The 27,449-nt window shown below is 41.7% G+C and overlaps 4 protein-coding genes across 14 annotated transcripts in view; 2 read left to right on the top strand and 2 right to left on the bottom strand.

Moving 5' to 3' along the window:
* The window catches only part of LOC127360273 (regulator of G-protein signaling 3), a 36,926-nt gene extending 33,272 nt beyond the window's left edge, over positions 1 to 3,654 (top strand). For 4 of the 5 annotated variants that reach the window (XM_051394643.1, XM_051394644.1, XM_051394646.1 and 1 more), the window contains 5 exons: positions 1,766 to 1,819; positions 2,058 to 2,156; positions 2,342 to 2,403; positions 2,491 to 2,657; positions 2,755 to 3,654. In XM_051394643.1, coding sequence (XP_051250603.1) covers positions 1,766 to 1,819; positions 2,058 to 2,156; positions 2,342 to 2,403; positions 2,491 to 2,657; positions 2,755 to 2,952 — 580 coding nt within the window. In that variant the 3' untranslated portion in view covers positions 2,953 to 3,654. The remainder of the gene's footprint in view (positions 1 to 1,765; positions 1,820 to 2,057; positions 2,157 to 2,341; positions 2,404 to 2,490; positions 2,658 to 2,754) is intronic. The other variant, XM_051394645.1, reaches the window with a different exon arrangement.
* Positions 3,655 to 6,336: 2,682 nt separating this feature from the next.
* LOC127360277 (myosin light chain 4-like) lies at positions 6,337 to 7,034 on the bottom strand. Its single transcript, XM_051394656.1, has one exon. It carries the CDS (start codon positions 7,007 to 7,009, stop codon positions 6,416 to 6,418), a length of 594 nt encoding a protein of 197 aa, XP_051250616.1. The 5' UTR covers positions 7,010 to 7,034; the 3' UTR covers positions 6,337 to 6,415.
* A 1,289-nt stretch (positions 7,035 to 8,323) lies between these two features.
* On the bottom strand, positions 8,324 to 14,156 carry LOC127360274 (adenylate kinase isoenzyme 5-like). Of its 2 annotated transcripts, none has more exons than XM_051394649.1 (8): positions 13,982 to 14,156; positions 12,133 to 12,916; positions 11,768 to 11,884; positions 11,008 to 11,180; positions 10,795 to 10,908; positions 10,467 to 10,658; positions 9,355 to 9,439; positions 8,324 to 9,246 (listed from the first exon to the last, which is right to left on the bottom strand). In XM_051394649.1, the coding sequence occupies exons 1-8, from the start codon at positions 14,042 to 14,044 to the stop codon at positions 9,185 to 9,187; spliced, it is 1,590 nt and encodes a 529-aa protein (XP_051250609.1). In that variant the 5' UTR covers positions 14,045 to 14,156; the 3' UTR covers positions 8,324 to 9,184. The 2 variants fall into 2 exon arrangements, with proteins under 2 accessions (XP_051250609.1, XP_051250608.1); XM_051394648.1 differs by having other exon boundaries at positions 11,768 to 11,914.
* Positions 14,157 to 16,373: 2,217 nt separating this feature from the next.
* Positions 16,374 to 26,287, top strand: gpsm1a (G protein signaling modulator 1a). Of its 6 annotated transcripts, XM_051394655.1 has the most exons (5): positions 16,374 to 16,511; positions 16,811 to 16,889; positions 18,487 to 18,854; positions 20,050 to 20,247; positions 21,571 to 26,287. In XM_051394655.1, exons 3-5 carry the CDS (start codon positions 18,528 to 18,530, stop codon positions 21,778 to 21,780), a joined length of 735 nt encoding a protein of 244 aa, XP_051250615.1. In that variant the 5' UTR covers positions 16,374 to 16,511; positions 16,811 to 16,889; positions 18,487 to 18,527; the 3' UTR covers positions 21,781 to 26,287. The 6 variants fall into 6 exon arrangements, 5 of the variants coding, with proteins under 5 accessions (XP_051250615.1, XP_051250612.1, XP_051250613.1 ...); XM_051394652.1 differs by having other exon boundaries at positions 16,811 to 18,854; XM_051394653.1 differs by lacking the exon at positions 16,811 to 16,889.
* The last annotated feature ends 1,162 nt before the right edge of the window (positions 26,288 to 27,449 follow it).

A 27,449-nucleotide genomic window follows, 5' to 3' on the forward strand; every position in this document is an offset into this window, starting at 1 on the left:
CCTGTATTTCCACCGTCAATCCTGTGAGGAATTAATGTGTTTTACAGCATGTCCATGGTCTTTCCAAGTATGTTGCATCATTTTAATTATCCTGCATTAAAATATTACATATATATTGTCATTTCTCATTTCATTTAAATCTGTTGGCTGTTTGTAATTGCAACAGTCTTTTTATATTGATTCAAGTGGTAGTATTATTACTCAGGACAAGTGTTATATTGCTATGCTAATGAAGACTGCTTCTCAGATTGCATAAATATGTGGTTATTGCAGTAATTGAGATTACAAAACACAGCTGATGAAGTTGCAAAGGTGTTTTCAATGAAATCTGTGACAAGGGCAATAAAGTATATATACACACACACACACACACACACACATCTAGTACATAGTGTTTTTTATTATTTCCCTACTCTTACTGTTTATTTATACTGTTTTCTCTCTATCCACTTTGCTGCTGTTACATTGGAATTTCCCCATTGTGGGACAAATAAAGGAATATCTATCTATCTACCTACCTACCTACCTACCTACCTACCTACCTACCTACCTACCTACCTACCTACCTATCTATCCAACTCCCATTCCCGTTCCCTCTTCATAATGGCTTGCCCTTTCTTGGAGGATGTACTGGATGAGGAAGCCCTAATCCTCAGACGAGCATTTAGTCATGAAAGAGTCTTCTGGGACAGGTCAGACCCATTGGCTGTTGGAGAGGACTATCTCATTGAGAGATACAGATTCTCAGGTGATGGACTAAGATATTTATGTAGGCTGCTGGGTCCAAAAATACAGCACCAGACGGCAGGAAGCCATGCTCTCACTGTACCACAGATGGTCTGTGTTACATTGAGATGTTTTGCAAGTGGGAGCTTCCTTTATTCTGTTGGAGATGCAGAGAACCTCAATAAAGGAACCATTTGCAGCACATATCCTGGCTTGGTGGGCCGCCCCCTGTGCCAGTTCTATGGGCTTTTTTTAACTGCTACAATCATACAGACATTCAACATGTCAGCAGATACCTAATCTATTCACCTCATTTGTTCACTGTTATCTACTTTAGAGTCACTGACCAGCCTGCAAAATGTTCTTGTATTTAACTTTAACTTTTCTGATGTAACTTGCTTCCAGGTCCTTTTATGGCCAGACAAGTTTGTTCTTTATGAATTGTTTGCACTTAATCATACTCTACATTTAAGTAACATGCACCTCTACTTGCCACATTTAAAGCAAAGTGTACAACAGTTGATTAGTGGACTTAAAGTAACTCCTTTAGTCCTTTAATTGGAGCCTAATGATGACAGTTCCAGTGGAGCACTGTTTATTCATTGTACAGTTTTGGACTACTTAAGCATTAAGCCGGTCCGCTATTGTCTGCCAGGCTTTCTCTCTTTCTTTAATTATGGCATTGGTATTGCCTTTTTTTCTTATATCTTCCACCTCTTCATAGAACTCCATCAGGAGCTGTTGTTCAGCGGCCGTGAAATATGAAGCGCGACTCTTATCCATGTTCCCATCGGTGATTCTGTGAGCGATCACGAGGTCTAGTTCAGTATGTCGTGAATGCGCACTTATCCCGACTATCTACACCTGGCTTAACATAGCCGCACCTTTTAATCCTGGCTCGGCAAACGTGCAACCAATTAAGCCAGGATGCGCCGAGCAGGCTAGGTCAAGCCGCGCTTGCTCAATTATCCTGGATTTCTTTATTCTACTTTTGTGCAATACCCCTCAGTAGTCTGACTGTTGTTTTTGTTGTTGTGTTGGTTCAGGATGTTGAGCTCAGAAACCTACAACTGAAGAAGAAGACGAAGAGTCTGTAAGTAAATAATAATAATAATAATACATTTTATTTTTTAAAAAAGCGCTTTTCTGAATACTCAGACACTGTTCTGGTTTAATGTTGGACTGAACCAACAGGGGTTCATTTTAAACTTGATTGCATTAATATGAGATTAGCTGTTCCTGAAGGTGTATTTCTGCTTCCTGTTGTTCAGCCAGTCACAGGTTGTTGTTGTTGTTGTTGTTGTTTACTTCCTGTCTGTCTGACTCCTCAGAGCCACTGACGTTCGGAGCCGCCTGCCGTTTTTACGGTGGCGGAAAAACAGTTTCTGTGGCCATGGCAACAGTTTGGAGAAAGCTCTGAGAAACAACAGGTAGGAGCCCTAAACTACTACTGGTCCCAACAACTGGTACCAACTGGGTTCCTACTGGTTTTATTTGGTTACTAACAGTTTTCAGCTGGTTCCTTCTGGTGTCACATGGGTCCAGTTTGTTCTTACTGGTTCTGTTTGGTCCCTGATCGTTCCAGTGTGTCTCATGTGCGTGTTTTGTTTTTCAGACCATCTGCGCGAGAGGTGCTGAGGTGGGCGGAGAGTCTGGAGGCTCTGCTGACAAACCAGTGTAAGACACTTCCTGTTTGTCTCTGTGTCCAACCCATAGTCTGTCCCTATTGGCTGACAGTCTCCCTCTTCTCTTCTAATTGGTCAGATGGTCTGGCAGTGTTCCGTCACTTCCTGAGGTCAGAGTTCAGCGAGGAGAACCTGGACTTCTGGTTGGCTGTGGAAAGATTTAAGAGGACACGCCCCCTCAGCAAGATGGCTGCCAGAGCCGCCAAAATCTACGACGAGTTCATTTCTACCAATGCAGCAAGACAGGTGTCTGTCTGTCTGTCTCTCTGTCTCTCTCTCTGTCTGTCTGTCTGTCTGTCTGTCCTCTGATTGGTCATGTGAAACCGCTGCTCTCTGTCTCCAGGTCAACGTGGACTCATCTGTCCGAGAATCAACCAATCAGAGCTTGCGTCTTGGCGTTAACCCCGCCTCCTTCCAGCTGGCCCAGGAGCAGATCTTCGGCCTGATGGAGACTGACAGTTACCCACGATTCCTTAGGTCCCACCTCTACGCTCAGCTGGCCAATCAGGGCGCTCACACAGCCTCAGAGTCAGCCAATTAGAGCGAAGCTGGGTCTGTACCTGTCAGCTAATCGTGACTGAGCACAGACTGATGGCCAGCCAATCAGAAGCTCCAAGATCAGAGCCTCTGATTGGCAGCCCACCAGCTCTATACAGAGAAGAACCAACCAATGAAAAGAAGAAGTTGTTCAAAACCGAACATACAAAAGATATATAAAATCACATAGAAGACAGACGTCTCTACTTCCTCCCACTGGAAACCCCATTTTATATCTTCCAATAACTAATTAAAACCTAACTGATGATAAAAATAAACACTTGAACAAACAGCGTGATAGTAACAACCTAAAATGACAGAAACCACCTTATGTGGATGGTCCAGACTGAAATATCTCAATACCTACATGGTGGAAAACTTGTTTAATGAGTCCAATTCTGCCTCAGCTGGATTGTGTGTTTACTGCTAATGAGCTAATGTTAACATGCTAACACACTAACCTGCTAACATGTTGATGTTACAGCCTCACAGCACTGCTAGTTTACTAGAGAATTTATCTGAACACGAAGAACATCAGAATCAGTAAACTTGTTTTTATTCACATTTTATGACAGTTTTTTATTGTTTTTAGGCAAGACCATAAGTGAAACTATTAACTGTGTTTTATTAGAGTAAACAGACCATTATTAAAGATGACTGCTGGATGAAGAGAAACAGTTTTAAAATAAATGATGATGCTGTTGGACTCATTGTTACTTTTTCTGTAGTTTTCTTTGTTTTACAGCGGTTCTTTTTTCAATAATATCCCAGTTTGAAATGGTAACCAAATAAAAAAAATGCAGTGCAAAACAGTTTTTGGTTGAAGAAAAAGTCCCGTACAGAGGAACAGTACAGTGCTGCCCCATCACTGTCTGATTTACTAAACAACCTGTTACTGTAAGAGAACAAAGCTTTGGGAGGGTTGCAGCTTTATATTCTTCCTGATGCTGACAGTATTTGGTTCTTTTCTCAGTGTTTTCAGCTATTAATCAATTTTCTTGATTCTCATCTGTCATTTTATATATAGAATAATATAATATATAGAATATATAAGATAATATAACATGTAGAATAATATAATATATATAGAATATATAGAATAATAGAATATAAAATAGATTATCTAGAATAATGAATACTGAAACTTTCTTCATCTTTTTATTGAACTTATTACATTATAATTATTGTAGGAATTATGCATGATGCATGCCCCTGCAGTACTCCAATGTACCACTAGGGGTACATGTTTCCCCATTTGAGAACCAGTGCTGTGGGGAAGGGTTAGGGTTAGGGTTCTGTATTAAAGGGATACTATGCAGTGGTCCGGTTTTGTCAAACAGCTACCCCTAGAGTCGCTGCGGAGTACTTGTATTTAGCGTTAACTGTCGTAAATACCACTCACCAGAGCCGTCTCTATATACGGCTCTGCGTCTCTGCACTCACGGCCTGATCCCCTCCCCCCTGTATACCGGTACATAGATAGATAGATAGATAGATAGATAGATAGATAGATAACTTTATTAATCCCACAATGGGGAAATTCACTTGTCACAGCAACATTTGAGTGAAATAAATACAGATATAAAAAACAGGAACATTCGCGTACAGCAGGTCCAAGGTCTTATTGTCTCTGGTGGTGCATGTGACAAACTGGTGGTAGGTTGGGAGTGTGGAAGAGAGAGAAACGTGGTTGAAGTCCCCTGTGATGATGATGAAGGCCTCCGGGTGTTTCGTTTGTAGTCCTGCAGTCACAGTGTGGATGACGTCACACGCTGCTTCTGCTTTCCCAGACGGAGGAATATAGACAGTGATGATGATAACACTGGAAAGTTCACATGGCAGATAATATGGACGAAGTCCGACGGCGACAAGCTCGATGTCCGGGCAGCAGACACACTCTTTCACACAGACGTGCCCGGGGTTACACCACCTGTTGTTTATGAGCATGGCAAGTCCCCCTCCTTTCTTCTTGCCGGTCACAGTGGTGTCCCTGTCGGCCCGAACTGCCTGGAAGCCGGGCATGGTGACGTTGGAGTCCGGTATCTACTCGTGTAGCCACGTTTGTTTCCAGTGATGACTGCAGGGATGTAACGTTAGAGTTTAAACCTCCTCTTCTTCATCCTCTGTTTAACCCCCGCTCTGTAGCCTCGCAGTCTCCTCCTCAGCTCCTCCGGTATGGAGGGTCTCTCTCCAATCAGGATGCTCGGGTGCCTCAGGGCGATCATCTGGTCGCGGGTGTAAACAATGCGACTCCTCATTGCCATGGAGACCCGTGCAAACAAAAACTAAGTGCTCAAAAATGCCAAAAAAGTATTTAGGCGATGTGAACAAAGTAAGAAAGTAAGAAAAGAGTTAAAAATAGCAAAAAACACTGGCTAAAAACACACTGAAAACACACATGTTCAGTAGGGTGGAAGCTCGGACATCGAACAGGCAAAGATAGACTCCGAAGATGTCTACTGACCAGGTAACGTCTGAGTGAATGCCGTAAAGCAATTTGTGATTCTCGCAAGATTTGGCAGGGCGCCACCTTTCAGACTTGCATTGCTGGTTCTGCCAGCGGCGTCCCTCTCCTGCTTTGCTATCGGGATGATTTGCTATACTACGACTTAATTTCCCATCGAAATGACTTCGAAGCTGTTATATTAAAGTAAAAATCTTTGCCTAGTGTGCGTTTAAACCCAAAGTGTTTAAGCAGTGGGACCAGATCTAAACCACAACCTTGGTCAATGTCACATGTTTGTGACGGTAGGGGAACCGGAGAACCCAGAGGAACCCATACAAACACCAGGAGAACATTCAACCCTACAAACTTCTGATGGTAAGAGAGATTTTTTTAATTCCTTCATGTTAGATATTAATTATTATTATTATTAGTATAATCTGAGGTTAAAAGTTCACTCCAAACATTTATATGAGGTAACAACAGCACACTGTCTGACACTGTGGAGCTGCACCAAGTGGTAAAAAAAAATCATACTGTGAATATTCTGAAAGATATTACAGTATGATTCAAGATTAGTGGAGATGATCAGTTTTGCATCACAATTTTCATTTTCACTGAAAATACAATAAAATGATGATTTATTAGTTGGTCTGTAATAAACATTGTCAGTACTTCACTATAATGCTGTCTGTAATATTTTACCTTCATATCAAACAAACAAAATCTCCTGTGATTTACATATTACACTCATATTGTGATTTCAATAATATTAAAAGAGTGAAAGAAAGAAACTGTCTGTGAAACTGTCAACTCCTTGACAAACAACAAACACATCACTATTGTGAGGAGGATCTGTGAGGAGGAACACTCAGCTGTTTGGTAGATAAACATGGCACGTTTATCCTGAACTGTCTGAACAAAGTGAACAACCTAATAAAGAGATGAATTGAAGACGTTTTATTAAAGGCAGACAGAGTGGAAACCTACAGAACGTCAGTCCATCAGAACAACAACCTGTCTTCTACCCGGCCAGGATGTGTTTGACAAACTCGGTGTAGTTGATGTGTCCGTTCGCGTCCTCCTGTCCCACCATCAGCCGGTCCACCTCGTTCTCTGTCATCTTTTCTCCCAGCGTGGAGAGGACATGGCGGAGCTCTGCCCCCATCACCGTGCCGTTGCCTTCCTTGTCAAATACCCTCAGACCCTCCACGAAGTCCTCGAAGGTGCCCTGCTCCTTGGACTTGGCCACGTGCTGCAGCATCGGCAGGAAGGTGTCAAAGTCCAGCAGCTTGACGTGCATCTCCTCCGCCTTCGGCCTCCCCAGGAGCTTCAGCACCTCCTCGTTGGTGGGGTTGTGGCCCAACGCTCTCATCACGTCTCCACACTGAGCGTAGGTGATCTTCATCTCGCCTGCAGGTGTCTCATCGAACAGTGTGAAGGCGTCTCTGAACTCCTCAATTTGATCGGGGGTGAACTCCACCACGATGCTCTTCAGGTCCACCTCAGGAGGTTTGGGCTCCATCTCCACGGGTTTGGGAGGTGGAGCTGGTTCCTCCTTCTTTGCCTCCACCTTCTTCGCCTCTGTCTTCTTTGGTTCCACTTTCTTCGGAGCCATGCTGCACAGAAGACGGACAGGGATGGAGGAGTCAGCAGCTTTATAGCAGGATGAGGTGGGTGAGCGAGGCATGAGAGAATGATGGAATGGGGAGAGAGACAGAGCGCAGCCGACCAAAGAAGGAATGAAACTGGAATAGAAACACTCAAAGAGACGATAAGAGACAGAAGATAAGACGCTTCCAGTACAATCTGAACCAGTTTGGACAGGATCCTCTCAGGAACTCTGACCTGCAGGAACCAACAGGAACCAGTGTAATACCAGTATAATAAAGTTTTATTCAAACTAGGAGTCATCGGACAGTCAAATACTGATTCACATGCTGAAGGGTCGAAGTAACAAATTGCAACTACTCACATTACTGTAAGTAAATGATAATTAGGTCGTGTTTTCGGGTACTTTTTTAAACCTGTAATTTTATTTTTCATTCTTGTACAGTAGTCTGCAACCTGTGGCTCTTAGCCCCTTTCAGTGAAATGATCAACAGTGAATTGTTAACATTTATCATTGCTGTTGGTTTAAAGTGATTCTAACATTCTCCAGTTGTAAAATTGTGTATCCATTAAACACAGAATAAATAATGGTTTCAACATTTCATCAACTAAACTGTGTGTCATACATTACGAACCCTGACCACGAGCTAGCTCTGGACTCTGGACTAGTTTGCTGGTTTTCAAATATGATGGCTCAATACATTTTTTTCTCTTCTATTTGGCCAAAAATGTGTCTTAGGATATTAAAGGCTGCAGAACCCTGCTGTTTTTATTTCTTCTGACTGTGGTCTTTGACTGTCTCTCTGACTATCTGTCTGTCTCTTCAGTCTATTTCAGTCTCTTGTCCGCAGAGGTGTTGTCAGATATGTTTTCATTAACATTCCCTGCTGTGATAAGGACAGTGATTACCCATGATGCTCTGTGTCCTTCAGTCTTTAAATAACAGCGCTGATAGTGTCCTGCAGAGGGTCTTAAGATAAAAACCAGAAAATCAAACTCACTCTTTAAGGTTTTGATTTTAGAAACACTATGACTCTATTAATACCTGAAGGTGATTTTTAACTTTGACTATTAACCCTCGAGGCACCTTGGACCCCCATTATAACTGCATATATAATGCTTTTCCCATGAATGCCTAATTAATCTAAGCTGCTACCTTCAAAATACAGGGAAAGGGTTTTAGGTGTGATGACACCCCCCCCCCCAAACCACCAGGGGCAGGTATTTAGTTGTGGAAATATTGAATGTTATAGAGAAAACCTTTATAGAATAGATTTATAGATAAAACAAAGTCATGAACCAACTTTGGCAGAGAAGAAATCACTTTATGTTTCAATAACAAATCCTTCTGAAAGATCAGCGGCACAATAATCATACAGACAGTGAGGACACGTGTGAACAATCAACAACTTCCTTATTCAGGGAATACAGTCACAATATTACAACACTTACATGAAATGATCTGAAGTTGATATTTTAGGATAGAACTCAACTGAATCATAATAATAGTGATGATCTGCCCATATTGATTACAACATATAACGTGATCACATACTTTATAATAATAATATTGACTCTTATAATGGGGTGGATTATGTTGTGTCATTCATTGAGTTATTGAATATGTGTGAGTTTAGACCGAATAACATTATATCCCATTATATTACATTTATCAAGCTGAGGCTTTAATCCAAAGCGGCAATAAATGCCTTCAACCAAACAAACCAACAACTAGAATACCCATGAAAGAACATAAAGTTAATCAAAATTGACTTTTAACAGAGAATGAACATTTAAAAATTAAATATACTCATACTGACAGTAACATACACCCAAAAGTCAGAACACACACTTGGCATACATCATGTTTTACAGGTAATAAACAGGTAATAACATGATAAATGGTGATGAACAGGTAGTAAACAGTAATAAACGGGAAGTAAACAGGTAGTAAACAAATAACAAACAGGTATAAACAGGTTAAAGAAACGGTTAAAAAAACCAGGTAATTAATAGGTAATAAGGAGTTAATAAACTAGTATAAATGAATGATAAAAGGGTAATAAACAGGTAGTGAACAATAATAAATGAACAGTTAATAATTAGGTGATATACAAGTAAACAGAGGGAACACACTGAACAACAACGACTTGATTATTATTATTAATGACAGAGTCAGGGTTCATACTGAGTTATTATTGACAGATCTGATCACACTGCTACATTCTGGAATATCAGCAAAATCTGGACACACATTAAGAGATCAATCAATGTTCATGTTGTCTCAATCTGTATATGATCAGTGATCAATACAGACAGCTGAAGATATAATGACACATTAAAGATCAATACCTGATAAATCCTTGGGAAGCAGTTTCTCTCTGATGACTGAACTCAAATCAGAAAATACCACTTCCTCATCTCTGTCTGCATCCACCTACACACAAACACACACAGAAACGTTAGTTTGTTGTTCAGTTGTAGCTGTGTCAGCAGTAGAGCTGCCCCCAACTAAAGTTCTTCTTTGTCAACTAGCAGTCGTTAGATAAAGCCAATAATCAACTCTCATTCGGGCCCCACTCCCCAGCAGTATTCCCCGCTGCGTCCCTCTGCTCCTGGTAATGTTTAAACTCCCCCTGTCCTTTCAGCTCCCGGTCCGGCTACAGACAGCTCATTCATAGCTTTCAAGCCATCACCACTCAAAAGAAGAAAAATAAACATACGGTTAAGTAACATAAGTTTTGGGTTCTTGTGATCCACATACAGACCTGCCACAGGATTTAAGTAATTGAACAGTGAAGTCCTGCCAGAGCTCCAGTGTGTCATCGTTAACATTTCTCTTGTGGAGAATCCCTTCTCTCACACTGCCCACCAATATGAAAGCATACAAAAGTACAGACTGGGGATGTCCCAATCCAATCTCAAAGATTAGTGTCCGTGCCAATCAAGGCATTTTTTTAGATGATCCGTATCATTTATATTGAGCTTTATTTACCTGATCATTTATTTTATGTCAGGTCTCTGTCACTGTCTGCCTCTCCACTTTGTGCAGGACCAGCACTGCCCACTGTCAATCTCCACAATGGAGAAGAGACAGTGGTAGAGATCAGTCACAACCACACTCAACACGCTACTACAAGTACAACAAAAGCCCCACAAAGAAAAAGCGAATAAGAGGAACTGATTAATGTAATCCATCAAAAGCAGAATTCAGGTAATTCTGGTGCTTTGGTGCACCCAAACACTGGAGAGAGAAACTCCCCTCAGACAGCGACCAGGAAGAAAGATTACAGTGAAAGTTTTATTGAAGTACAACCAAGTCCTCCTACTCATCTGTTAATGCATCTGATCACACAACAGTTCAATAGACTCTTCTCAACGAAGAGTCTATTGAAGTTGAATGGTTAAGTTGTTTATTAGGGGGCAGCTCTAGTCAGCCGGTGTAGCTGTATCATCAGGTGTACCTGTGTCAGCAGGTGTAGCTGTCTGTAGTATCTGCTGATGGAGACGATGTCTCTCTGAAATGTCTCCAGGCGTCTCCGCAGGGCGTAGCTATTGTCTCCTAGGAGACCGAGCTGAGTGGCTCGTCGCTGCAGACGACAGCGCAGCGTCTCATTGGAGCAGAGTAGCAGCATCACTAGATCAGGAGAACCAATCTGAACGGCGGGCAAAACAGAGTAAATGTGAGGTATTTCCTGTTACTGACGCTGTGTCATACAAAGAAAAAGGAGAAGTTGAAATTCGAAGCAACCTACTTTACAAACTGCACTGAGCTCTGTGATTGGTCCATACCTGTTCCTGGAAGCTAAGAGCCTGGTGGACATCTGGAGGGAATCCATCCACAATGAACCCTCTGACCTCCTGCTGACCAATCAACTGTCTTCTCAGCTCTGAGATCGTCTCTTCCTACAAATAGAGCATTTGTTTACAGTGTCCAATCACAGGTGATGTATTCAAGGTCTGGTTAAAGGTCATGATTGGTAGTTCAGGGATGAAAACTCTGACCTGTGGTCCCAGCTCTCCATGGCCCATCATTTCTGAAATAACCCTCCACTTCCTGCTGGGGGAGGCGTGGCTTAGCAGCTGCCTTCTGAGCAGCTCATCCAATGAAAGGACTCTGAGGCTGAAGCAGCGAGCTAGCTTAGCTGCCTGACTTCCCTTCCCACTTCCTGGACCACCTGTTGAGAATAAAAGAATCACATTAGTGATGGTGTGTTTGGGCCTTCTGAATGGAGTTTGGTTGAATATGGCTGTGCTAACTTAGTTCAAGAGAGAGAACATGTTTTTACCATATATCTTTGTAAGTCCTGATTTTTAGAGCCTGGAACACTTTTGTCTGTCTTGATTGACAGCAAGAAGGGCAATCCAATAACAACAAACATGAGTGTGATAAGAACGACCTAAAAGACAGAAACTATCTTCTCAAAGTCACCAGGGGGAGATAGAGAGAGAGTCTATACTGCAGTCAGCCACCAGGGGGAGATAGATAGAGAGAGAGTCTATACTGCAGTCAGCCACCAGGGGGAGATAGAGAGAGAGAGTCTATACTGCAGTCAGCCACCAGGGGGAGATAGAGATAGAGAGAGAGAGAGAGAGAGAGAGAGAGAGAGTCTATACTGCAGTCAGCCACCAGGGGGAGATAGAGAGAGTCCATACTGGAGCTGGAGCTGTCTACCATGAGGTCAGAGTTCAGAGCGGGTTGAAGGTTGAACATGGAACATGAGAGGCACTGGTTTAGACTTATTCTGGTTACAGTTTCTCTTACCGATGATGAAGATGATCAGAGGACGAGACCTCCGAGGAGGGAGGATGCTGACTTCCAGAAGGAGTCCAGAACTTTCCGTCATGTCAGAGTCTGAGTCTATGGAAAGCTGAGACTGGACTGGGGAAGGAGGAAGACCAGGAGAGGGAGCTGAGAGGAGGGACATTGTGAAGAGTCACATCAAATCTCTGAGACTCAACAACTGACTGACTAAACTCCTGCAGAACCGAGAACTTGGAGAAATTAACTCTTTAAGAACTGAACACCAAGAGAACAAAAATCTCAGAGACCTGAACTTGCAGAGAACCAAAATCCGGAAGAACTCATAGAGAATCTAATTTAGTATTCCTCAGTAAGTGAAGTCTTACCCTCTGTGCTCACTGTTTCCTGTTCTTTCTCTGTCCCCCTCTTGGAGTGGACAGGTCGGGCCACTGCAGGTCCAGGTGGACCCAGGGTGAACAGTTTGGGTTCAGGAGTTGTTTGGGCAGTTCCAGGAGGTGTTTTACTGTTGATGGTGGAAACCTGGGGTGTCAGTGGGACTAGGGCAGATGTTTTGGGAGTTTGGGGCCCAGAATGTGTTGGTGGGGCTACCATGAATGTTGGATGCATTGGGGGTGTTATCCAAGGTGTAGTAGATGTTGTTTGTGGTATTGAGGGTATTGTTTGGGGTATAAGGGGTATTTTCTGTGGTATAAGGGGTGTTGTTTGGGGTATTGGGTGTATTTTTTGGGGTATTTGGAGCATTGGGGGTGATATTTGGGGTTTTATAGGGGGTAGTACTGTGATTTTGGGAGGTATTGATGGTGTTAAAGGAAGTATTAGGGGTGCTGTTGTGGGTATCTGGAGTATTATTGGAGCAACTGATGATGTTGTAGGGGGTACAGATGTTGCTTTGGGGAGTATTGAGGATATCTGGGTTATTATTGGGGCTACAGATGTTGGTCTGGGGGGTATTGAGGGTATCTGGCTTATTATTGGGGGGACAGATGTTGTTCTCGGGGGTCCGAGGCTCAGTTGGAGTCTCTCCAGGTGAATAAAGGTGTCCCAGGCGACGGACTCAGGACCCCCCAGCTGTCTGGTTGTGATCAGGCAGCGCTGCAGGAAGTCGACGGGGTCCTCAGGACGATGATACAGAAGACCTGTTAAAAGACTCTGAGACACACATTGATTACTGTTGACTGACTGATTGATTAGTGTGATTGACAATAATTAGAGCTGCCTCCCTGATCTCACCAACTGTTATCTATACACCATCAGCCAGGCTCTATAACTGGATATACCTCAGAGAAGGTGTCTGTCTGTCTGTCTGTCTGTCTGTCTGTCTGAGAGTTACTCCATAAGTAGAATAAGGGTAATTTTCTGTCTGTTATGACTCAGAGTAAACAGCTGATTATTTGACTGGATAAAATGCTCTCTCTCTCTCTCTCTCTCGCGCGCTTTCTCTCTCTCTCTACTTCTATCATGTTAAGTGCTGTAACCATGGCAACCGTCTGCCCATCATGTCTGTATGCCAGGTATGGGAAGAAAAAAAAGGATTCAGTATCCTCAATAACCCCCAAACCTCTTATATTGTCCAAATCAGCCAATCAGCTGCTGAGATGTTGTCCATATAGCTGATTATTAATGCTAATTATGCTAATTGGAGCATCAGTCAGTGTAACTGCTGGAGACCCAGACTGAACATTTCTAACAGTAAACTGCTTCATGGTGAGAAAATATCGTCCAGGAACTATTTTCCAAACAGTTTCAGATGGTTCTGTGTAACAAACCCATCTGGAGCAGTCAGGTTAGGAAACAGTTATTTTAATGAACCAGTGTTCAGTTTAATAGCAGCTCATTATAATGGGAAACTTTACTTGTTTTTACAGAATCTGTTACACATATTTTCAGATTATTAGAAACAAAATGTTCTTACAAGAAACATTTCTTGTCTCATTTTTATCCCGCAGTAGTTTTTTCTAGCTGCTATCTGTCAGTCTTCTTCCTTCAACACATAAAAAGATTCTTCTTATAATGTGTGAAATAATAATGATGAATAAAAAAATTCAATGAGGAAATGTTTCCAGTAAAAACAGAATAATTTATTATCTAATGACAATTAGGAAATATGTCACAATAACATGAAAAATATATTTTATAATGTGAAACAGATCATCAGAGCTTTAGAGTAAGAAATCTGCAGCAATTTAAATGAAATTAAATCAGAAACTGTCTCACCTCCAGTAGCTGAGGGACATGATGGTGAGACAGGTACTCCTTTGCTTCTTTGGTGCTCATCATCAGCCTCTTCTTCTTCTTCGTCTGTTTCCTTCTTTCTTTTTTCTCTTTTTTCTCTTCTTTCTTTCTTTCTTTCTTTCTTTTCTTGTTCTGTTCTTATTGTCCTCTCATTTTCTTGTCAGTAGGTCCTTCTTCTGTATTTCTGGTCAGAATGATTGACAGCAGCATCAGGTGGCTGGAGCTGTTGCCACGGTAACATCTGTATTTAATCATGGTGTTATTGTGCTAACAAGGCTAACGAGACACAGAGTATCATCACAGTGACACCTGGTGGTAGAGCAGAGAACTACAGACTGTTGGTATTTGGCATCTGAGTTGTGCTAATGAATCAAATCCTTAATTAACCAAAATATTTTTCATGTATGTGTTGCTTTATTTTTCAGTGCACTGCACTGACACTGAACATTAATAAAAGATTTCTGTAAGTCGCCAGAGTTAGCCAAGAGGATCATTTTCATCTCTAGAACCAGGACAGACAGCACAGAGGCTCATAATGCAAAACCACTGACAGGTATTGGTAGTAATATGGACTATATAAGACAATATTAGACGCTACCTGATACATAAAACACAGTGTAATATGTAATATATATATAATATAACAACAACATGCAGTTTATTTTCAGTGCTGACACACCTGAGTATTAATTAACCCTTTAACAGGATTTGAATGGGGCCGTGTGTTTCCAGTTCTCTGCAGCTTTACCAGAAAATACTGACAGCACTGGGATAATGTGATTCTTTCTTGTGAACCTCTTGTGAACCAATATGCAGTCATTCTTATGTTAAACTGTAGGTCCATAAATACTCTTGCACAGATGAAACAAGAATCTCCATATTTAATCAATCAATTAATGGTATGGGAAATGACCATAAAGTGCGTGTACATCTTGACAGCCTCTGTTGACATGTAATCTCAAATGAACCTGAAATTTGAAAGATTGAATTTGACCTTGTTACAGACCCTTTTCACCTGAGCTTTGAAGGAGAGTTTGGAATCAATCAGAACTCTGAGGTACTTGTATCCAGACACGAAAACTGGCTCTAGACTGGGACTGTTTCTGGAGAAAAACATGCATACTGGTTTAGACACATTAGTAGCAAACAGCATCGCTTCAACCATGCTGTTACATGAACCATTGAGTTTGACAGTCCATTAGCAACTTGTGTCATACTGCTACCATGTAAATTAATTACAGTGTCTTCTGCATACATTTGGATGTTGGTGCCGGGACATACAGGTGCAAGATCATTAATATATAATGTTTATGGGCCCAGGGTAAATCCTTGTGGGACACCTTTGGACAAACCAAAAGGCAGCTGATTGATGAGTCTGTACTGTGATCCAACAGCACCTTTATCTAGTTAAGATTTGATTGTTTCTGTTTAAAAGCAGTTGTCCTTTGCAGTTGAAGAATTGGATTGGGTGCAGGGAAAATGCAACTGAACTAGTGTTCAGATGGCATTGATTTTCTCTGTGACCATAAGATCTATAACAAATTGAATAGATATATCCCTTTGCTCTTTATTGTTTAAGATATCTGATCATTCTCATTTCCTCTCATTCAGTGACATTGCTTATGCTCCATTGTATTAACTGGATGTACAGGTGAAAAACAGAGTGCAATGGTAGCTACAGAATACAACACAGCAGTGGTTTAAAGCTTCAGTTACTTCAGTTGGATTGTTTGTAACTTTACATTTACTTTAAGTTCAAGCAGCTTCCCTTCTTTATCGTGATGTTCTGGTATTGTTTCACGTAGATGTGACATTATTTGTGAAAGGTGCTGTAATGACCACAACTTAAACTAACGGTAATCCTTGAGGTCAAAGTGCATCCACTAACAGTATTCACTGCCACTGATTGTTATTGTCAGTGTCTGACAGCATTATGGAAAGGATCCCTACAGAGTTAGACCTTTAGTTTAACCACAAACTATCACTATCACTCTCCACCAGACTCCACGACTCCACTATATCCTTACATAGCTAATAGTTGTTTGCTGCTATATTAATGTTCATGATATAAAAACTTTAATTATAACAAATGATGACAGCAGTTTACTGGTTTATAGAAACTTTATTTAAACACTGTGTGAGGCCCACAGCAGAAGAGCAGCATTATCTGGTTCAACTGAATGGACCTCACAACAATGCAGGAGTGTTGTGTGTGTGTGTGTGTGTGTGTGTGTGTGTGTGTGTGTGTGGATTTGGCAGCCTCTCTCTGGTTGATATAGCAACCGTGATGTAAGCCCACAGGGGGGGTTTGTCCCCTCTCTCTTTCATTGTGTCACTCTGTGTGTATGTGTGTGTGTGTGTGTGTGTGTGTGTGTGTGTGTGTGTGTTAATGGGTGTGTGCTGACCAGCCCATGGACTCAGTCACTCGGTGGAGAAACGAGACGAGTCGAAGGGGCGATTACTCAACGTGGAAACGAGGAGAGAAAGCTGAAGAAAAGTTTGTGATGTTGAGGTGAAGTAACTCTTTACTGAAAACTTTATTTAAACAGTTAATTTGAACAGAGTTAACGTTCTGTCTTGTCATCTGTTCTGTCGACAGAAGAAAACTTTACTGAAACTTTGTCAGGAAAAACGTTTCAGTGATTAATTGTTGGATTTTGCTGTTGGATTTTGGAGCCACACAGAAACTGTCTGTGTGTAGTTTCCTGTGACGGCCACTTGGCGGTGCTGCAGACTGGTATTTTAATGAATGAAGCCACTAATTAATGCATTCATGTGTGTGTGTGTCCTTTGTGTTGTAAATGTGATTAGACACTCTGTGGGTTTGTGTTGTTGTTGACCTACTTCTGATGAAAGCAGACCAAAGGCCGGCTACTTTAACGTGGACTGGGTGAGACCAGATTGCTTTATATCCCGTCAGTGCTCAAATTCTGTTGTTGATGTAGTTTTTAATTAAGTTTTAGTCTCATTCTCTCTGTGAGGTCCAGTTTTAGTCTTCCATACTGCCAGAAGAAAGAAATAATATCTGCAAGAATAAATCATTTACATTGAGTAAATCGCTCAGTTCACTTTAATAAATCATTTGCCCTTTTAAAATGGATGTTTTGGGTGTTTGTTAAAGCTTGTGATGCCACAGTTCAAGGTTACTTTATTTGTACTCAAAAGTAGATTTGGTTTGCAGACCAGACTCTTATTTACCCTCACCGAGAGGAAGACCTTTTCAGCATCCTTCTGGTCTGTCAAAGTGCTGATTGTCTCCAAGTTTGTGAATTTCATGACTAAAATCAAAAATATCAAAGTGAGTATAGAAACGATTAAGGGATTAATTAGCGAACTCCACATCTGAATTCAAGCCATCCAGAGCGACGTGGCTGCTGTTCTTTGGGTTCTGGAGCTCTGCTATCATTTTCATGCTAGACCCTGCCAAGCTTAATCAAGATTGTTTGCAGCCATTTTGCCCTCTAATTCGGATTTATAGTTTTGTTTTTGAAAGTGCTATCTTCAGTTACTCCCTCTTTAAGAACGTGTTTCTTTCTCTGTATGCTGGACTTCAATGGCTTGTTGTTAGGGTACATTTGAACTCACTTACAAAGAATGATCATGTCCTGACAAAAGGCAGCATGTGAGCATGTTACATCAACACGTTTATCCAAATCATCGCCACAAGATAGTTTAAACATTTCAGTGCATTCATAACATTCCTGCAAGCAGAGCACAGATTTTTCTGTCCATACTTCTATGTCCTTTGTCTGTGCTTTCTCTCTCTTTTAAACTGTATTATATCTGAGCAGAAAATGTACTTTGTGTCACTGTATTTATTTCTATTTTATGGTGTTTTCTGTCTGTCTGTCTGTCTGTCTGTCTGTGTATTATGTTGGTTACCTTATATCTGACAATTGTGATACACTTTAAATCATCAATCAATAAAGTATTTCTGATTTGTGTCGATTTGTGACGTCTCTGATCTTGAAGGTGTCCAAAAATAAAGTTAGTTACTAAGGAAACGGTCACACGTGCAAATTCAGATGAGCTGAAAAAAGTTCACCAAAGTTTAATTTTGGCTCTGCAACTGAAAATGAATGTTATTAGGCTCGTTGGAGAATTGATCACTGCTGATTGCCACACAGTGCATGCTGGGTAGATTTGAGACATGCGGGCAACGATAACCTCACAAGATCAAGGCGGACGCAGTTTATAGAACCAGGCGCCACATTTTCTCTCCACCGACTGCAAAACCCAGAGCATAATGGGAAACTGTAGCTGCTGATGGTTTAATCTGTTACGGACAGATCTTGTGTATTTAGTAATAATAATAAAGTTTGTTTATAGATCTGAACATGGTCTTAACCATACAGACAACCTACAGATACTCTAATAGGATCACACATTTCTTTTAAGGAAACTGTTTCCTGTTGTCTGATCTTGTCCACTTCAGTTCATCTCTAACCAACCTAATGTGTGAATGTACTCTCTCTGTCCAAGTTTAGCCCCTCCCACTGATGATCATAGCCCCACCCACAGCTGCAATATGGCTGACAAAAAACTCTCAGGTTTACCTCCTCCACCCCTGTCTTCACCCTCTCACCAGAATGGGAGCATCGGGGGGGCAGCATCCAAACACTCTCCAGCCCCGCACCATAATGGCAGTGTGGAGGCCGGACTGGGACGCAGTCCCAGTAACACCAGTGCTCCCAGCAGCAGGACCCCAGCCTCCTCCTCACCCCTCAGGACCCTCAGGACTCTTGGAGGTCTAGTGACTCCTGCACCAGCTGAAGGCAGCTCCTCCAGGCCCCGGGGTCAGAGCCTCAGCTCTGCTCTGAGCTCCAGGACCAGAACCATGACTTCGATGAGCAAGGTAACTGTTCAGAGTGATCCAGAATGTGAACTGGTTTGCAGAACTGAATGTTTCAGGTCTCTACAAAGTGTAATCTTCAGCTTCTGGGATTGGCTGTTAGTGAAATGCATTTTTGGAGTCACAGTTGACTTCTCTCAACTCAACTCTTAAGTCCATAGACTTCTTGTACCTCTGATTTTTTTTATCAAAGATGGTGCGATTATTCACCTCACGTTACTCTTTAGTTTACTGCAACAGCATCCTGTACGGCAAGTACATCCAGAACTCTGCTGCTCGTCTGCTCACCCACACCCGAACCCGTGACCACATTACCCCTGTCCTCCAGAACCTTCACTGGCTCCCGGTCCCACAACGAATTAAATTAAAAATCCTCCTCCTCACACACAAAGCCCTCCATAACCAGGCCCCTTCCTACCTCACTGACCTGCTCCACCGCCACAATCGATCCCGTAGCCTCTGCTCATCTGATGCAAACCTCCTGACTCCACCACCCAGGACCAAGCACCGAACCTGGGGCGACAGAGCCTTCTCTGTTGCTGCCCCCTCCCTCTGGAACTCTCTCCCCAAACAAATCCATGACTGCACCGACCTTCCAGTGTTCAAATCTTTGACAAAAACTCACCTTTTTAAAATTGCTTTTAATGTTTTGCTTAGTCCGATGTGTTTTTAGTGTTTTCACTATTTGATGTTGTTTTTGCTGCTTTTATGTTGTTTCTATGTAAAGTGTCTTTGAGTATTCAGAAAAGCGCTTACAAATAAAATGTATTATTATTATTATTATTATTACCGGCGGGATCATTTGTACTCATACCGCTGTAGTAAGACTAGCGTTACTCAGGAGAGTAACTATTGCCCTTTAATCTGTCTTACTACGGCAGTATGAGTCTAAATTAAACAGATTTTGCTGTGGTTTACTTTCAATAAACAGATCAAAAGGATGTGGGCTCAAGCAGCCGCTCTGTCTCTTCGCTTCTCCACACACTGAAAAAATTCAACATATGTGCAAACCTTCTCTCAAAGTTAAAATAATTTCAACTTGTGTAAAATTGCACATCGATTGGTACCTTTGCATTGACTTTGTATGTAATCTACATTTAGTGGGTACACAGCATTACACAATTGTTGATTTTCTGATTGTCTGAGAACATGAATCGTGTTTAATAACCCACGGGTGGTTCCTGCGTTGTTGCTGTAGCGTAGGAGCAGCCAGCAGGAGGAGCCAGAGGCATTGTTGGACCTGATCCTGGAGTGTCAGGGTCAGAGACTGGACGACCAGAGAGCCAGCCAAAGCCTGCTGCCTGACCCAGGACCACCTACTCTTTGTGGGGCCTGCAGCCCTGACCAGCCCACCCTGCCTAGTCTAGACTTCTACTATATGCTGATAGACTACCAGGTACCAACATAAAAATATTCTCCATTGGCAGCTTTTACAGAGGAAACATAATGACACTATAGTGATGTTTGTCATCACAAGAGAAAACATTCAGAGGTTGAAACATTAGTGAAATGTTGTTTTGTTTTTTCTTGTTTCCAGTTGTGAGTAGGATGCTGCCATTTTAAACTATGACTCACTTGGTATTTTATACAATGTCCGGGCAGTACAGACTGTCAGTGGAGGTGGAGGGCCTTCTAGAGTTCAATAATTCTTTGAAATTGAAGCACAGATGTTGGAAAGAGAGCCTGAAACTAGATCTGTCTGCTACAGTTCAGGAATGTCCCACAGGGCAGTAGAAAGCTTTCAGGTTGAATAAAAGGAATGCGTGTTCAATAAACTGACATTCAGTTGGCAACATGTGGAAAATCTGAACAGAAGACACTGAGAGAGACAGAAGGTGTCCCAGTAGGCAACAGGAAGGTTTACAAATCAGGGTACTGGAAGGAGCAGGGTATGGGTGGAACAGGGTACATGATACCTCTCCAGGTATAAGGAAACCATCAACCACCAGGAAACAGGGTACAGGGTACAGGCAGGAATAGAAATCAGAATTCAGCCAACACTTGGTACAGGCAGGAACAGGGTGCAGATAGGAAAAGGGTACAGGTAGGAACAGGGTACAGACAAGAACGGGGTAAAGCCAGGAACTAGGTACAGACAGTAACGGGGTACAGATAGAAACAGGGTACAGGGTACATGTAGGAACAAGGTACAGATAGAAACAGGGTACAGGGTAAAGAGAGGAACAGGTTAAAGGCACAAAAGAGTACAGACAGGAAAGGGGTACAGACAGAAACAAGCTACAGACAGGAACAGGGTACAGATAGAAACAGGGTACAGGCAGGGACAGGGTACAAATAGGAACAGAGTACAGACAGGAACAGGGTACAAATCAGAACAGGGTACAGACAGGAAAAGGGCACAGACAGGAACGGGGTGAAGCTATGATCTAGGTAAAGACAGGAACAGGGTACAGACTGGAATAGGGTAAAACCAGGAACGACGTACAGTCAGAAACAGGGCACAGACAGGAACAGGGTACAGATAGAAACAGGGTTCAGACTGTAAATGGGTAAAACCAGGAATGAGGTACAGACAGAAACAGGGTACAGGGTAAAGAGAGGAACAGGTTAAAGGCACAAAAGAGTACAGACAGGAACAGGGTACAGATAGAAACAGGGTACAGGCAGGAACAGGGTACAAACAGAAATAGGGTACAGACTTACCTGACTTACTTCCCATCTGCCTGTTCCATGGGTCTTACTGTCTGCCTGTGTACAGTCTGACAGGATGGAGGACCAGAGGTGTTCCCTTCCTGATCTGGTTCCTGAGGGTCAGGAGGATTTCTTCAGTCTGGTTCAGAGAGTCCAGTCCAGGAGGATGGACGAGCAGAGAGCCTCACTGCTGCTGACACACACTGAGGACGACATTAACACACACACCACTGGCTCCTCCCCCCACCACCATCATCATCATCATCATCACCACTGATGAAGAGGGTTCTTAGGAGCCCTACTGGGTTAGGGTTTTATTGGAACATTTTGGACTAAAACCAGAATCCAGACTATGTTGTTATGGAAACTGAAGACCAGAGACCAGATGGATGTCTTCCTATTGTTCTCCAGGAGGTCCTAGGTTCCACCAGTTCTGTGGATCAGTGACTATATTGATTCACATCCTGCTGCCAATCTCACTTTATTCTCGTCATCATTATCAGGTGAACATCCTCTGTTGTAACACCTGACAGTCTGTTCCTGTTCAATATATCAATGATCTAATATCAATACCTTAACCTCCTCCCATAATAGTCTTTGATGAGTTTAGAAAGACGTTTTTATCATCATTAACTAATTTGTGCAACTGAAAGTAGTTAGTGAACTTTGGTGGAAGTGTTCTATTTCTTGAAGCACAAATCTGATCACTTTTTTAAAGAGTTTGGCTGAAAAGTTAGTTTTTCTTATCATACTATAAGAATCATACTATATCTTAGGGCACGCTAAGGGACTTTACTGTTGTTAAAATGGTATAAAATAAGCAGTAAAAAGAGAGATTTTCATTATTTTCAGTAATCACACACAAGGGGCTCCTAGCTATATATTCCATATAAATTTAAGAAATAAAGAGAAAGAACAATCAAATATTGGATATCTATGAACTCATAAGATATCGGCGCTATACAAATAAAATTGAATTGAATTGAATAAGTTGATTGGTACGGAAAAAAAAAATATATATTTTTAGGGACCGAGCCAGCAACCGCTGGAGGACCCTTTTGTTTTTGTTGTTTCTTCTTCTTACCTATTATTATTTTTAGCCCCCTTTGACTGCATTTTTGCCCCCCTGAACATATACGAAAACTCAATTTTATTATTTAGTTGTCAGGCCTGGTGAAAATGGGGATATTCTATGCGTTGCTTTTGGGTTGGCCACTAGGTGGCGCTACTATCATAAAAAGTGCGTTTAGGCTAATTACTTCGGCATAATTTATCGCACATACAAAAACCTTATGTCCATGCGTTCGGTGAATGGAGCTGAATCTCCTCATATAGGCCATGCCCACTTCTGCCCAGAATTTTTTTTTTGCTAGAGTGCGAAATGTCCATAAACTACTTTTTCGTGTTCCTCCTATGCCCTTTGTCCGATTCGTACAACATTTTTCACGTAGCATCTGGGGACCATCCTAATAAAAAATTAATTTTGATATTTCAATAAATAAGCACGATATAAAATTAGCACTTTGTGTAGATTTTTCGTCAAAAAAGGAAGTGGACCATTTCTCCACATTGGTATGTCCGATTGACACCAAGCTTGGGTCGATAGTTCCCCATGTCTTCCTTAGGCATCTTGCACAATTTCAGGTCATCACCGCTAGGTGGCGCTCTTTAAAATGAAGAAGTTTATATCTCTGCAACGGCACGTGTGATTAAAATGAAAATTGGTACGTTGGCCATTTTGAATTCTGTGGTCATACAAACTGTAGATGAAAAGTTGAGCTATTTGTGACGTGCGTGCCAGTGATGACTTGTCGAATTCAGTTGATTCGCCATAAAAAAGTCTCATAAGTTCAGTGTGCAATGTCCAATCTCCAATAAACTTCATATATTCTGTAACATTCCGCCCTGAACACGTCCTCATAACTTCAACGTATGTGGTCCAATCTCAATGAAACTTGACGTGTTTGATAAGAGTCCCGCCGTTAACACGTCTACATGACAATATTAAGACATAGTAATAGCGGCACCTACTGGCAACAGGAAGTAAGCCCTGAGTGGCGATTTTGAGCTGATTTACGTGAAATTTTCATGTTGCGGTCCACACGTGTAACGACAGCATGGGACGCATACACAGCACACCCCAAGTTGCATGGAGTGCAAGGTCCCGCCCAACGCTGCTTGCAGCTTTAATTTGGTTTGTTTTTCAGAGTAATTATTTTTTTGTCTGTTTTTCGGAGTAATTATTTCTGTTTATCGGAGTAATTTATTTTTATGGTTGGTTTTTCAGAGTAATTTTTTTCAGATTTTTTGAATAATTATTTTTTATGTTTTTTGGACTAATTTTCATGGGAGTCACTTGCAGGTTGGAGGTTCTCGCAGGAGTTCGAAGTATCTCGATAATTCAGAAAAGAAATTACTCTGAAAAACAGGGGGAAAAAATTACCACCAAAAACAGAAAAAATTACTCAGAAAAACAGGAAAATAATTACTCTGAACAACAGGGGGAAAAAATTACCACGAAAAACAGAAAAAATTACTCCGAAAAACAGGAAAATAATTACTCAGAAAAACTGAAAAAATTATTCAAAAAAACAAACAAAAAAAATTACTCAGAAAAACCGGAGTTTTTTTTTTTTCAAGTGAATGCAATTCGCTTCCGTAAATTATGACCATTGACAAAAGTGTGATTTTTCATGGGATCCAAAAATGTAAAGGTTGTACTCTTAGATACTCAAAAGTATGTCCATACCAAATTTCAAGACTATAGACCAACCAGAACACGTTTTAAGGTATTTTCCCTTATCCCTCTAAACAAAGTCTGAAATGGGACCAATTCAGCTCATTTCCAGTTCTATAATCTCAGTCTGAGACAAAGCATCCTTGTTTATCTCATGGTCAAAATCCACCAGGTACGGCCATGACGCGTTCTAGAACTGATGACACCCGTTGTAGACAACGCTAGTGATTCCACCAGAAGTGTCTCTCCGCTCTGTTCCGTGGACAATACGTGGCTGCTCTATTTTTGAGGGAAACAGCAACCAACTCACGTCAAGCAGATCATACTGACAGGAAGTCAGACTCAGGACAAAATTCACAAATCAAGTCGGGCAGGAAGGCGCTCTGAAGTTAGCTAATAGCTTCATGTTAATGTCCATCAGTGAACTCTGTGAATCCCTGAGAGTTGAGGCAGAGAAGGTGCAGACATCAGAGGAAAAAGCAGAAAATGTGTAACTTTCTAACCAAACTCCATTCAGAAAGTATTTTAAAAGTTGTTCAACATCAATTCAATTCAATTCAATTCAATTTTATTTGTATAGCGCCAATTCATAACAGAAGTTATCTCAGGACAATTTTCAAATAGAGCAGGTCTAGACCGAACTCTTTAAAACATTGCATCACAACATCACAATGTACTTATTTCAGCATCCTTTTGAACCGTTTATTGACATCAAATCACAAAAACACCTTATTTTGGGCTTGAGATGAAAAGTTGCCATTAGACAGACTGAGGGTGTCCCTGTATTTGGTGAGCATGTTCAGTCGTGCTCTGCCTGCAGCAGATAACCAGATAAAGAAATCTGTGACCAGCTGACGTTGGATAATACTTTTACATAAGTTTACCTTGAGATTTAACATCAACATTCACATTGCGCATTGTATACATGAAATATATGATTTATATTATATATATGACTGAATGGATCACCTTAAACATTTCTCCCACATTATTAACTGATTTACTATTAATATTTGAAAATCTGTTATCTGTCTGTCTGCTGATTTTTGACGCTCTGCCCTGACAAATTCTAACATTTTAATGAGTGAACCTTTTAAACAGATGTTTGATGATTGTATGTTAATGATGAACTCTCAGCTGTTTGATGAATCTGACTCATACAAACAAACCTGACAGAAAAAAGTCTTCAGGAGATGAAGAGACAGTTTTGCACTCAGTAAGTTTTTTGTACTTTGAGTTCCTGACAAACCATCAATAAGAGACACTGGTTCCAACCTGTAGATTTCACATTGATCAGTATCAATAACAGCAGAGAACAGCTGATCAACTAATCAATGAACCCAAACAGTGAACTCAATAACTGCAGGATGTTATTTTATTATTTCCTGTGAATATTGATCAGAGATGAGTTTTCCTGATATATTGATCCATTCTCTGTCTGTATTCTGTATTGTTATCATTTTAACAATCAGACTTAATATTCTTCTTTCTGACAGATTCAATTCAATTCAATTCAATTCAGTTTTATTTGTATAGCGTCAATTCATAACAGAAGTTATCTCAGGACACTTTTCAAATAGAGCAGGTCTAGACCGAACTCTTTATAACATTAATTTACAGAGACCCAACAGTACCACCATGAGCAAGACCTTGGAGACAAGGGCAAGGAAAAACTGCCTGTTAAAAGGCAGAAACCTAGGACAGATCCTCCGGCTCTAGGTGGGTGGGAGAGAGAGAGAGAGAGAGAGAGAGAGAGACAGACAGGTGCACAGCAACAACAGTTGCAATTCACTGTTTATTCTCATTGTTCTATCAGCTGTTTAGTTGTTTGAACTCTAATGCTCCCCTTTAAGAAAAGTTAAGAAAGTCTCACGATCCCCTGTGATCCCTCTAGTGGAGGTCCGACCTCCAGGGTGGGAACCAGTGTATCAGAGAACGTGTGTCTGAACCTCTGATGTGTCTTTAACTGTCGATTGAGGAGTTTGTTGACATTCTCTGTGACGTTCAGGTAGCGTTTTAAAATCATTAAAATCAGTTCTTCTGTTCATTTAACTGTACTGACATTTAAAATGAATCTCATGTCAAAGTGAATCTGTACTTTCTGTGTCACTGCTGAACTCTTGGTGTGTTTGTGGACCCACAGTCTTCCAGGTTCAGGTCTGTGTAGAACCAGGGTTCCTGTGGTGAACAGGAGCTGTGAGAGGTGGACTCCTCAGGGTCCTGGACCTCATGTTGAAAATCTCTTGCTGTGTGTTTACCTTTAATGCTGTGTTCCCACCAAACATGAAGAAAATTATTAATGTGAGTAGATCACATACAAAGTCACAGCAAAGATGAAAATAAATGCAAATTCGTGCCGGGTGAAGCAAATTGTACAAACATGCAAAATAACCCCTGTTTGCAATTTCATCAAGTTGACAACATTGAGCATTGAGGTGGTCATTGTGGAGTATGACGGGGATTGTCTCTGCGGAGGAAAGAGAGACAACTGCTGGAGCCCTGCTGGAACCCACAGACAGCTGCCCACAGACAGCAACCCACAGACAGCCTGCTGGAGCCCACAGACAGTCGCTGGAGCCCACATACAGCAGCCCACAAAAATGTTGAGCCCACAGACAGTCGCTGGAGGAACCCACAGACAGCTGCCCACAGACAGCAACCCACAGACAGCCTCTGGAGCCCACATACAGCAGCCCACAGACAGTCGCTGGAGCCCACATACAGCAGCCCACAAACAACTGCTTGAGCCCACAGACAGTCGCTGGAGCCCACAGACAGCTGCTGGAGCCCACAGACAGTCGCTGGAGCCCACAGACAGCTGCCCACAGACAGCAACCCACAGACAGCCTCCGGAGCCCACATACAGCAGCCCACAAACAACTGCTTGAGCCCACAGACAGTCGCTGGAGCCCACAGACAGTCGCTGGAGCCCACAGACAGCTGCTGGAGCCCACAGACAGTCGCTGGAGCCCACAGACAGCTGCTGGAGCCCACAGACAGTCGCTGGAACCCACAGAGTCACACCAGATCCTGATCTGATCTGGAGACGTTTACACTGTTTATTACTGAAACTGTGGCGATTCTGAATAAAGGTAATTGTGTTTTTATCTGAAATAAAAGAGAAACAGAGTGAAGTTACAGCCTTTACTTCAGTAACAATACAGTTATATGTTATATATATATACAGTATATATATATACACACTATTA

This window comes from Dicentrarchus labrax, unplaced genomic scaffold, assembly GCF_905237075.1.
Source record: "Dicentrarchus labrax unplaced genomic scaffold, dlabrax2021, whole genome shotgun sequence".
In the NCBI taxonomy this organism is placed as follows: Eukaryota; Metazoa; Chordata; class Actinopteri; family Moronidae; genus Dicentrarchus; species Dicentrarchus labrax.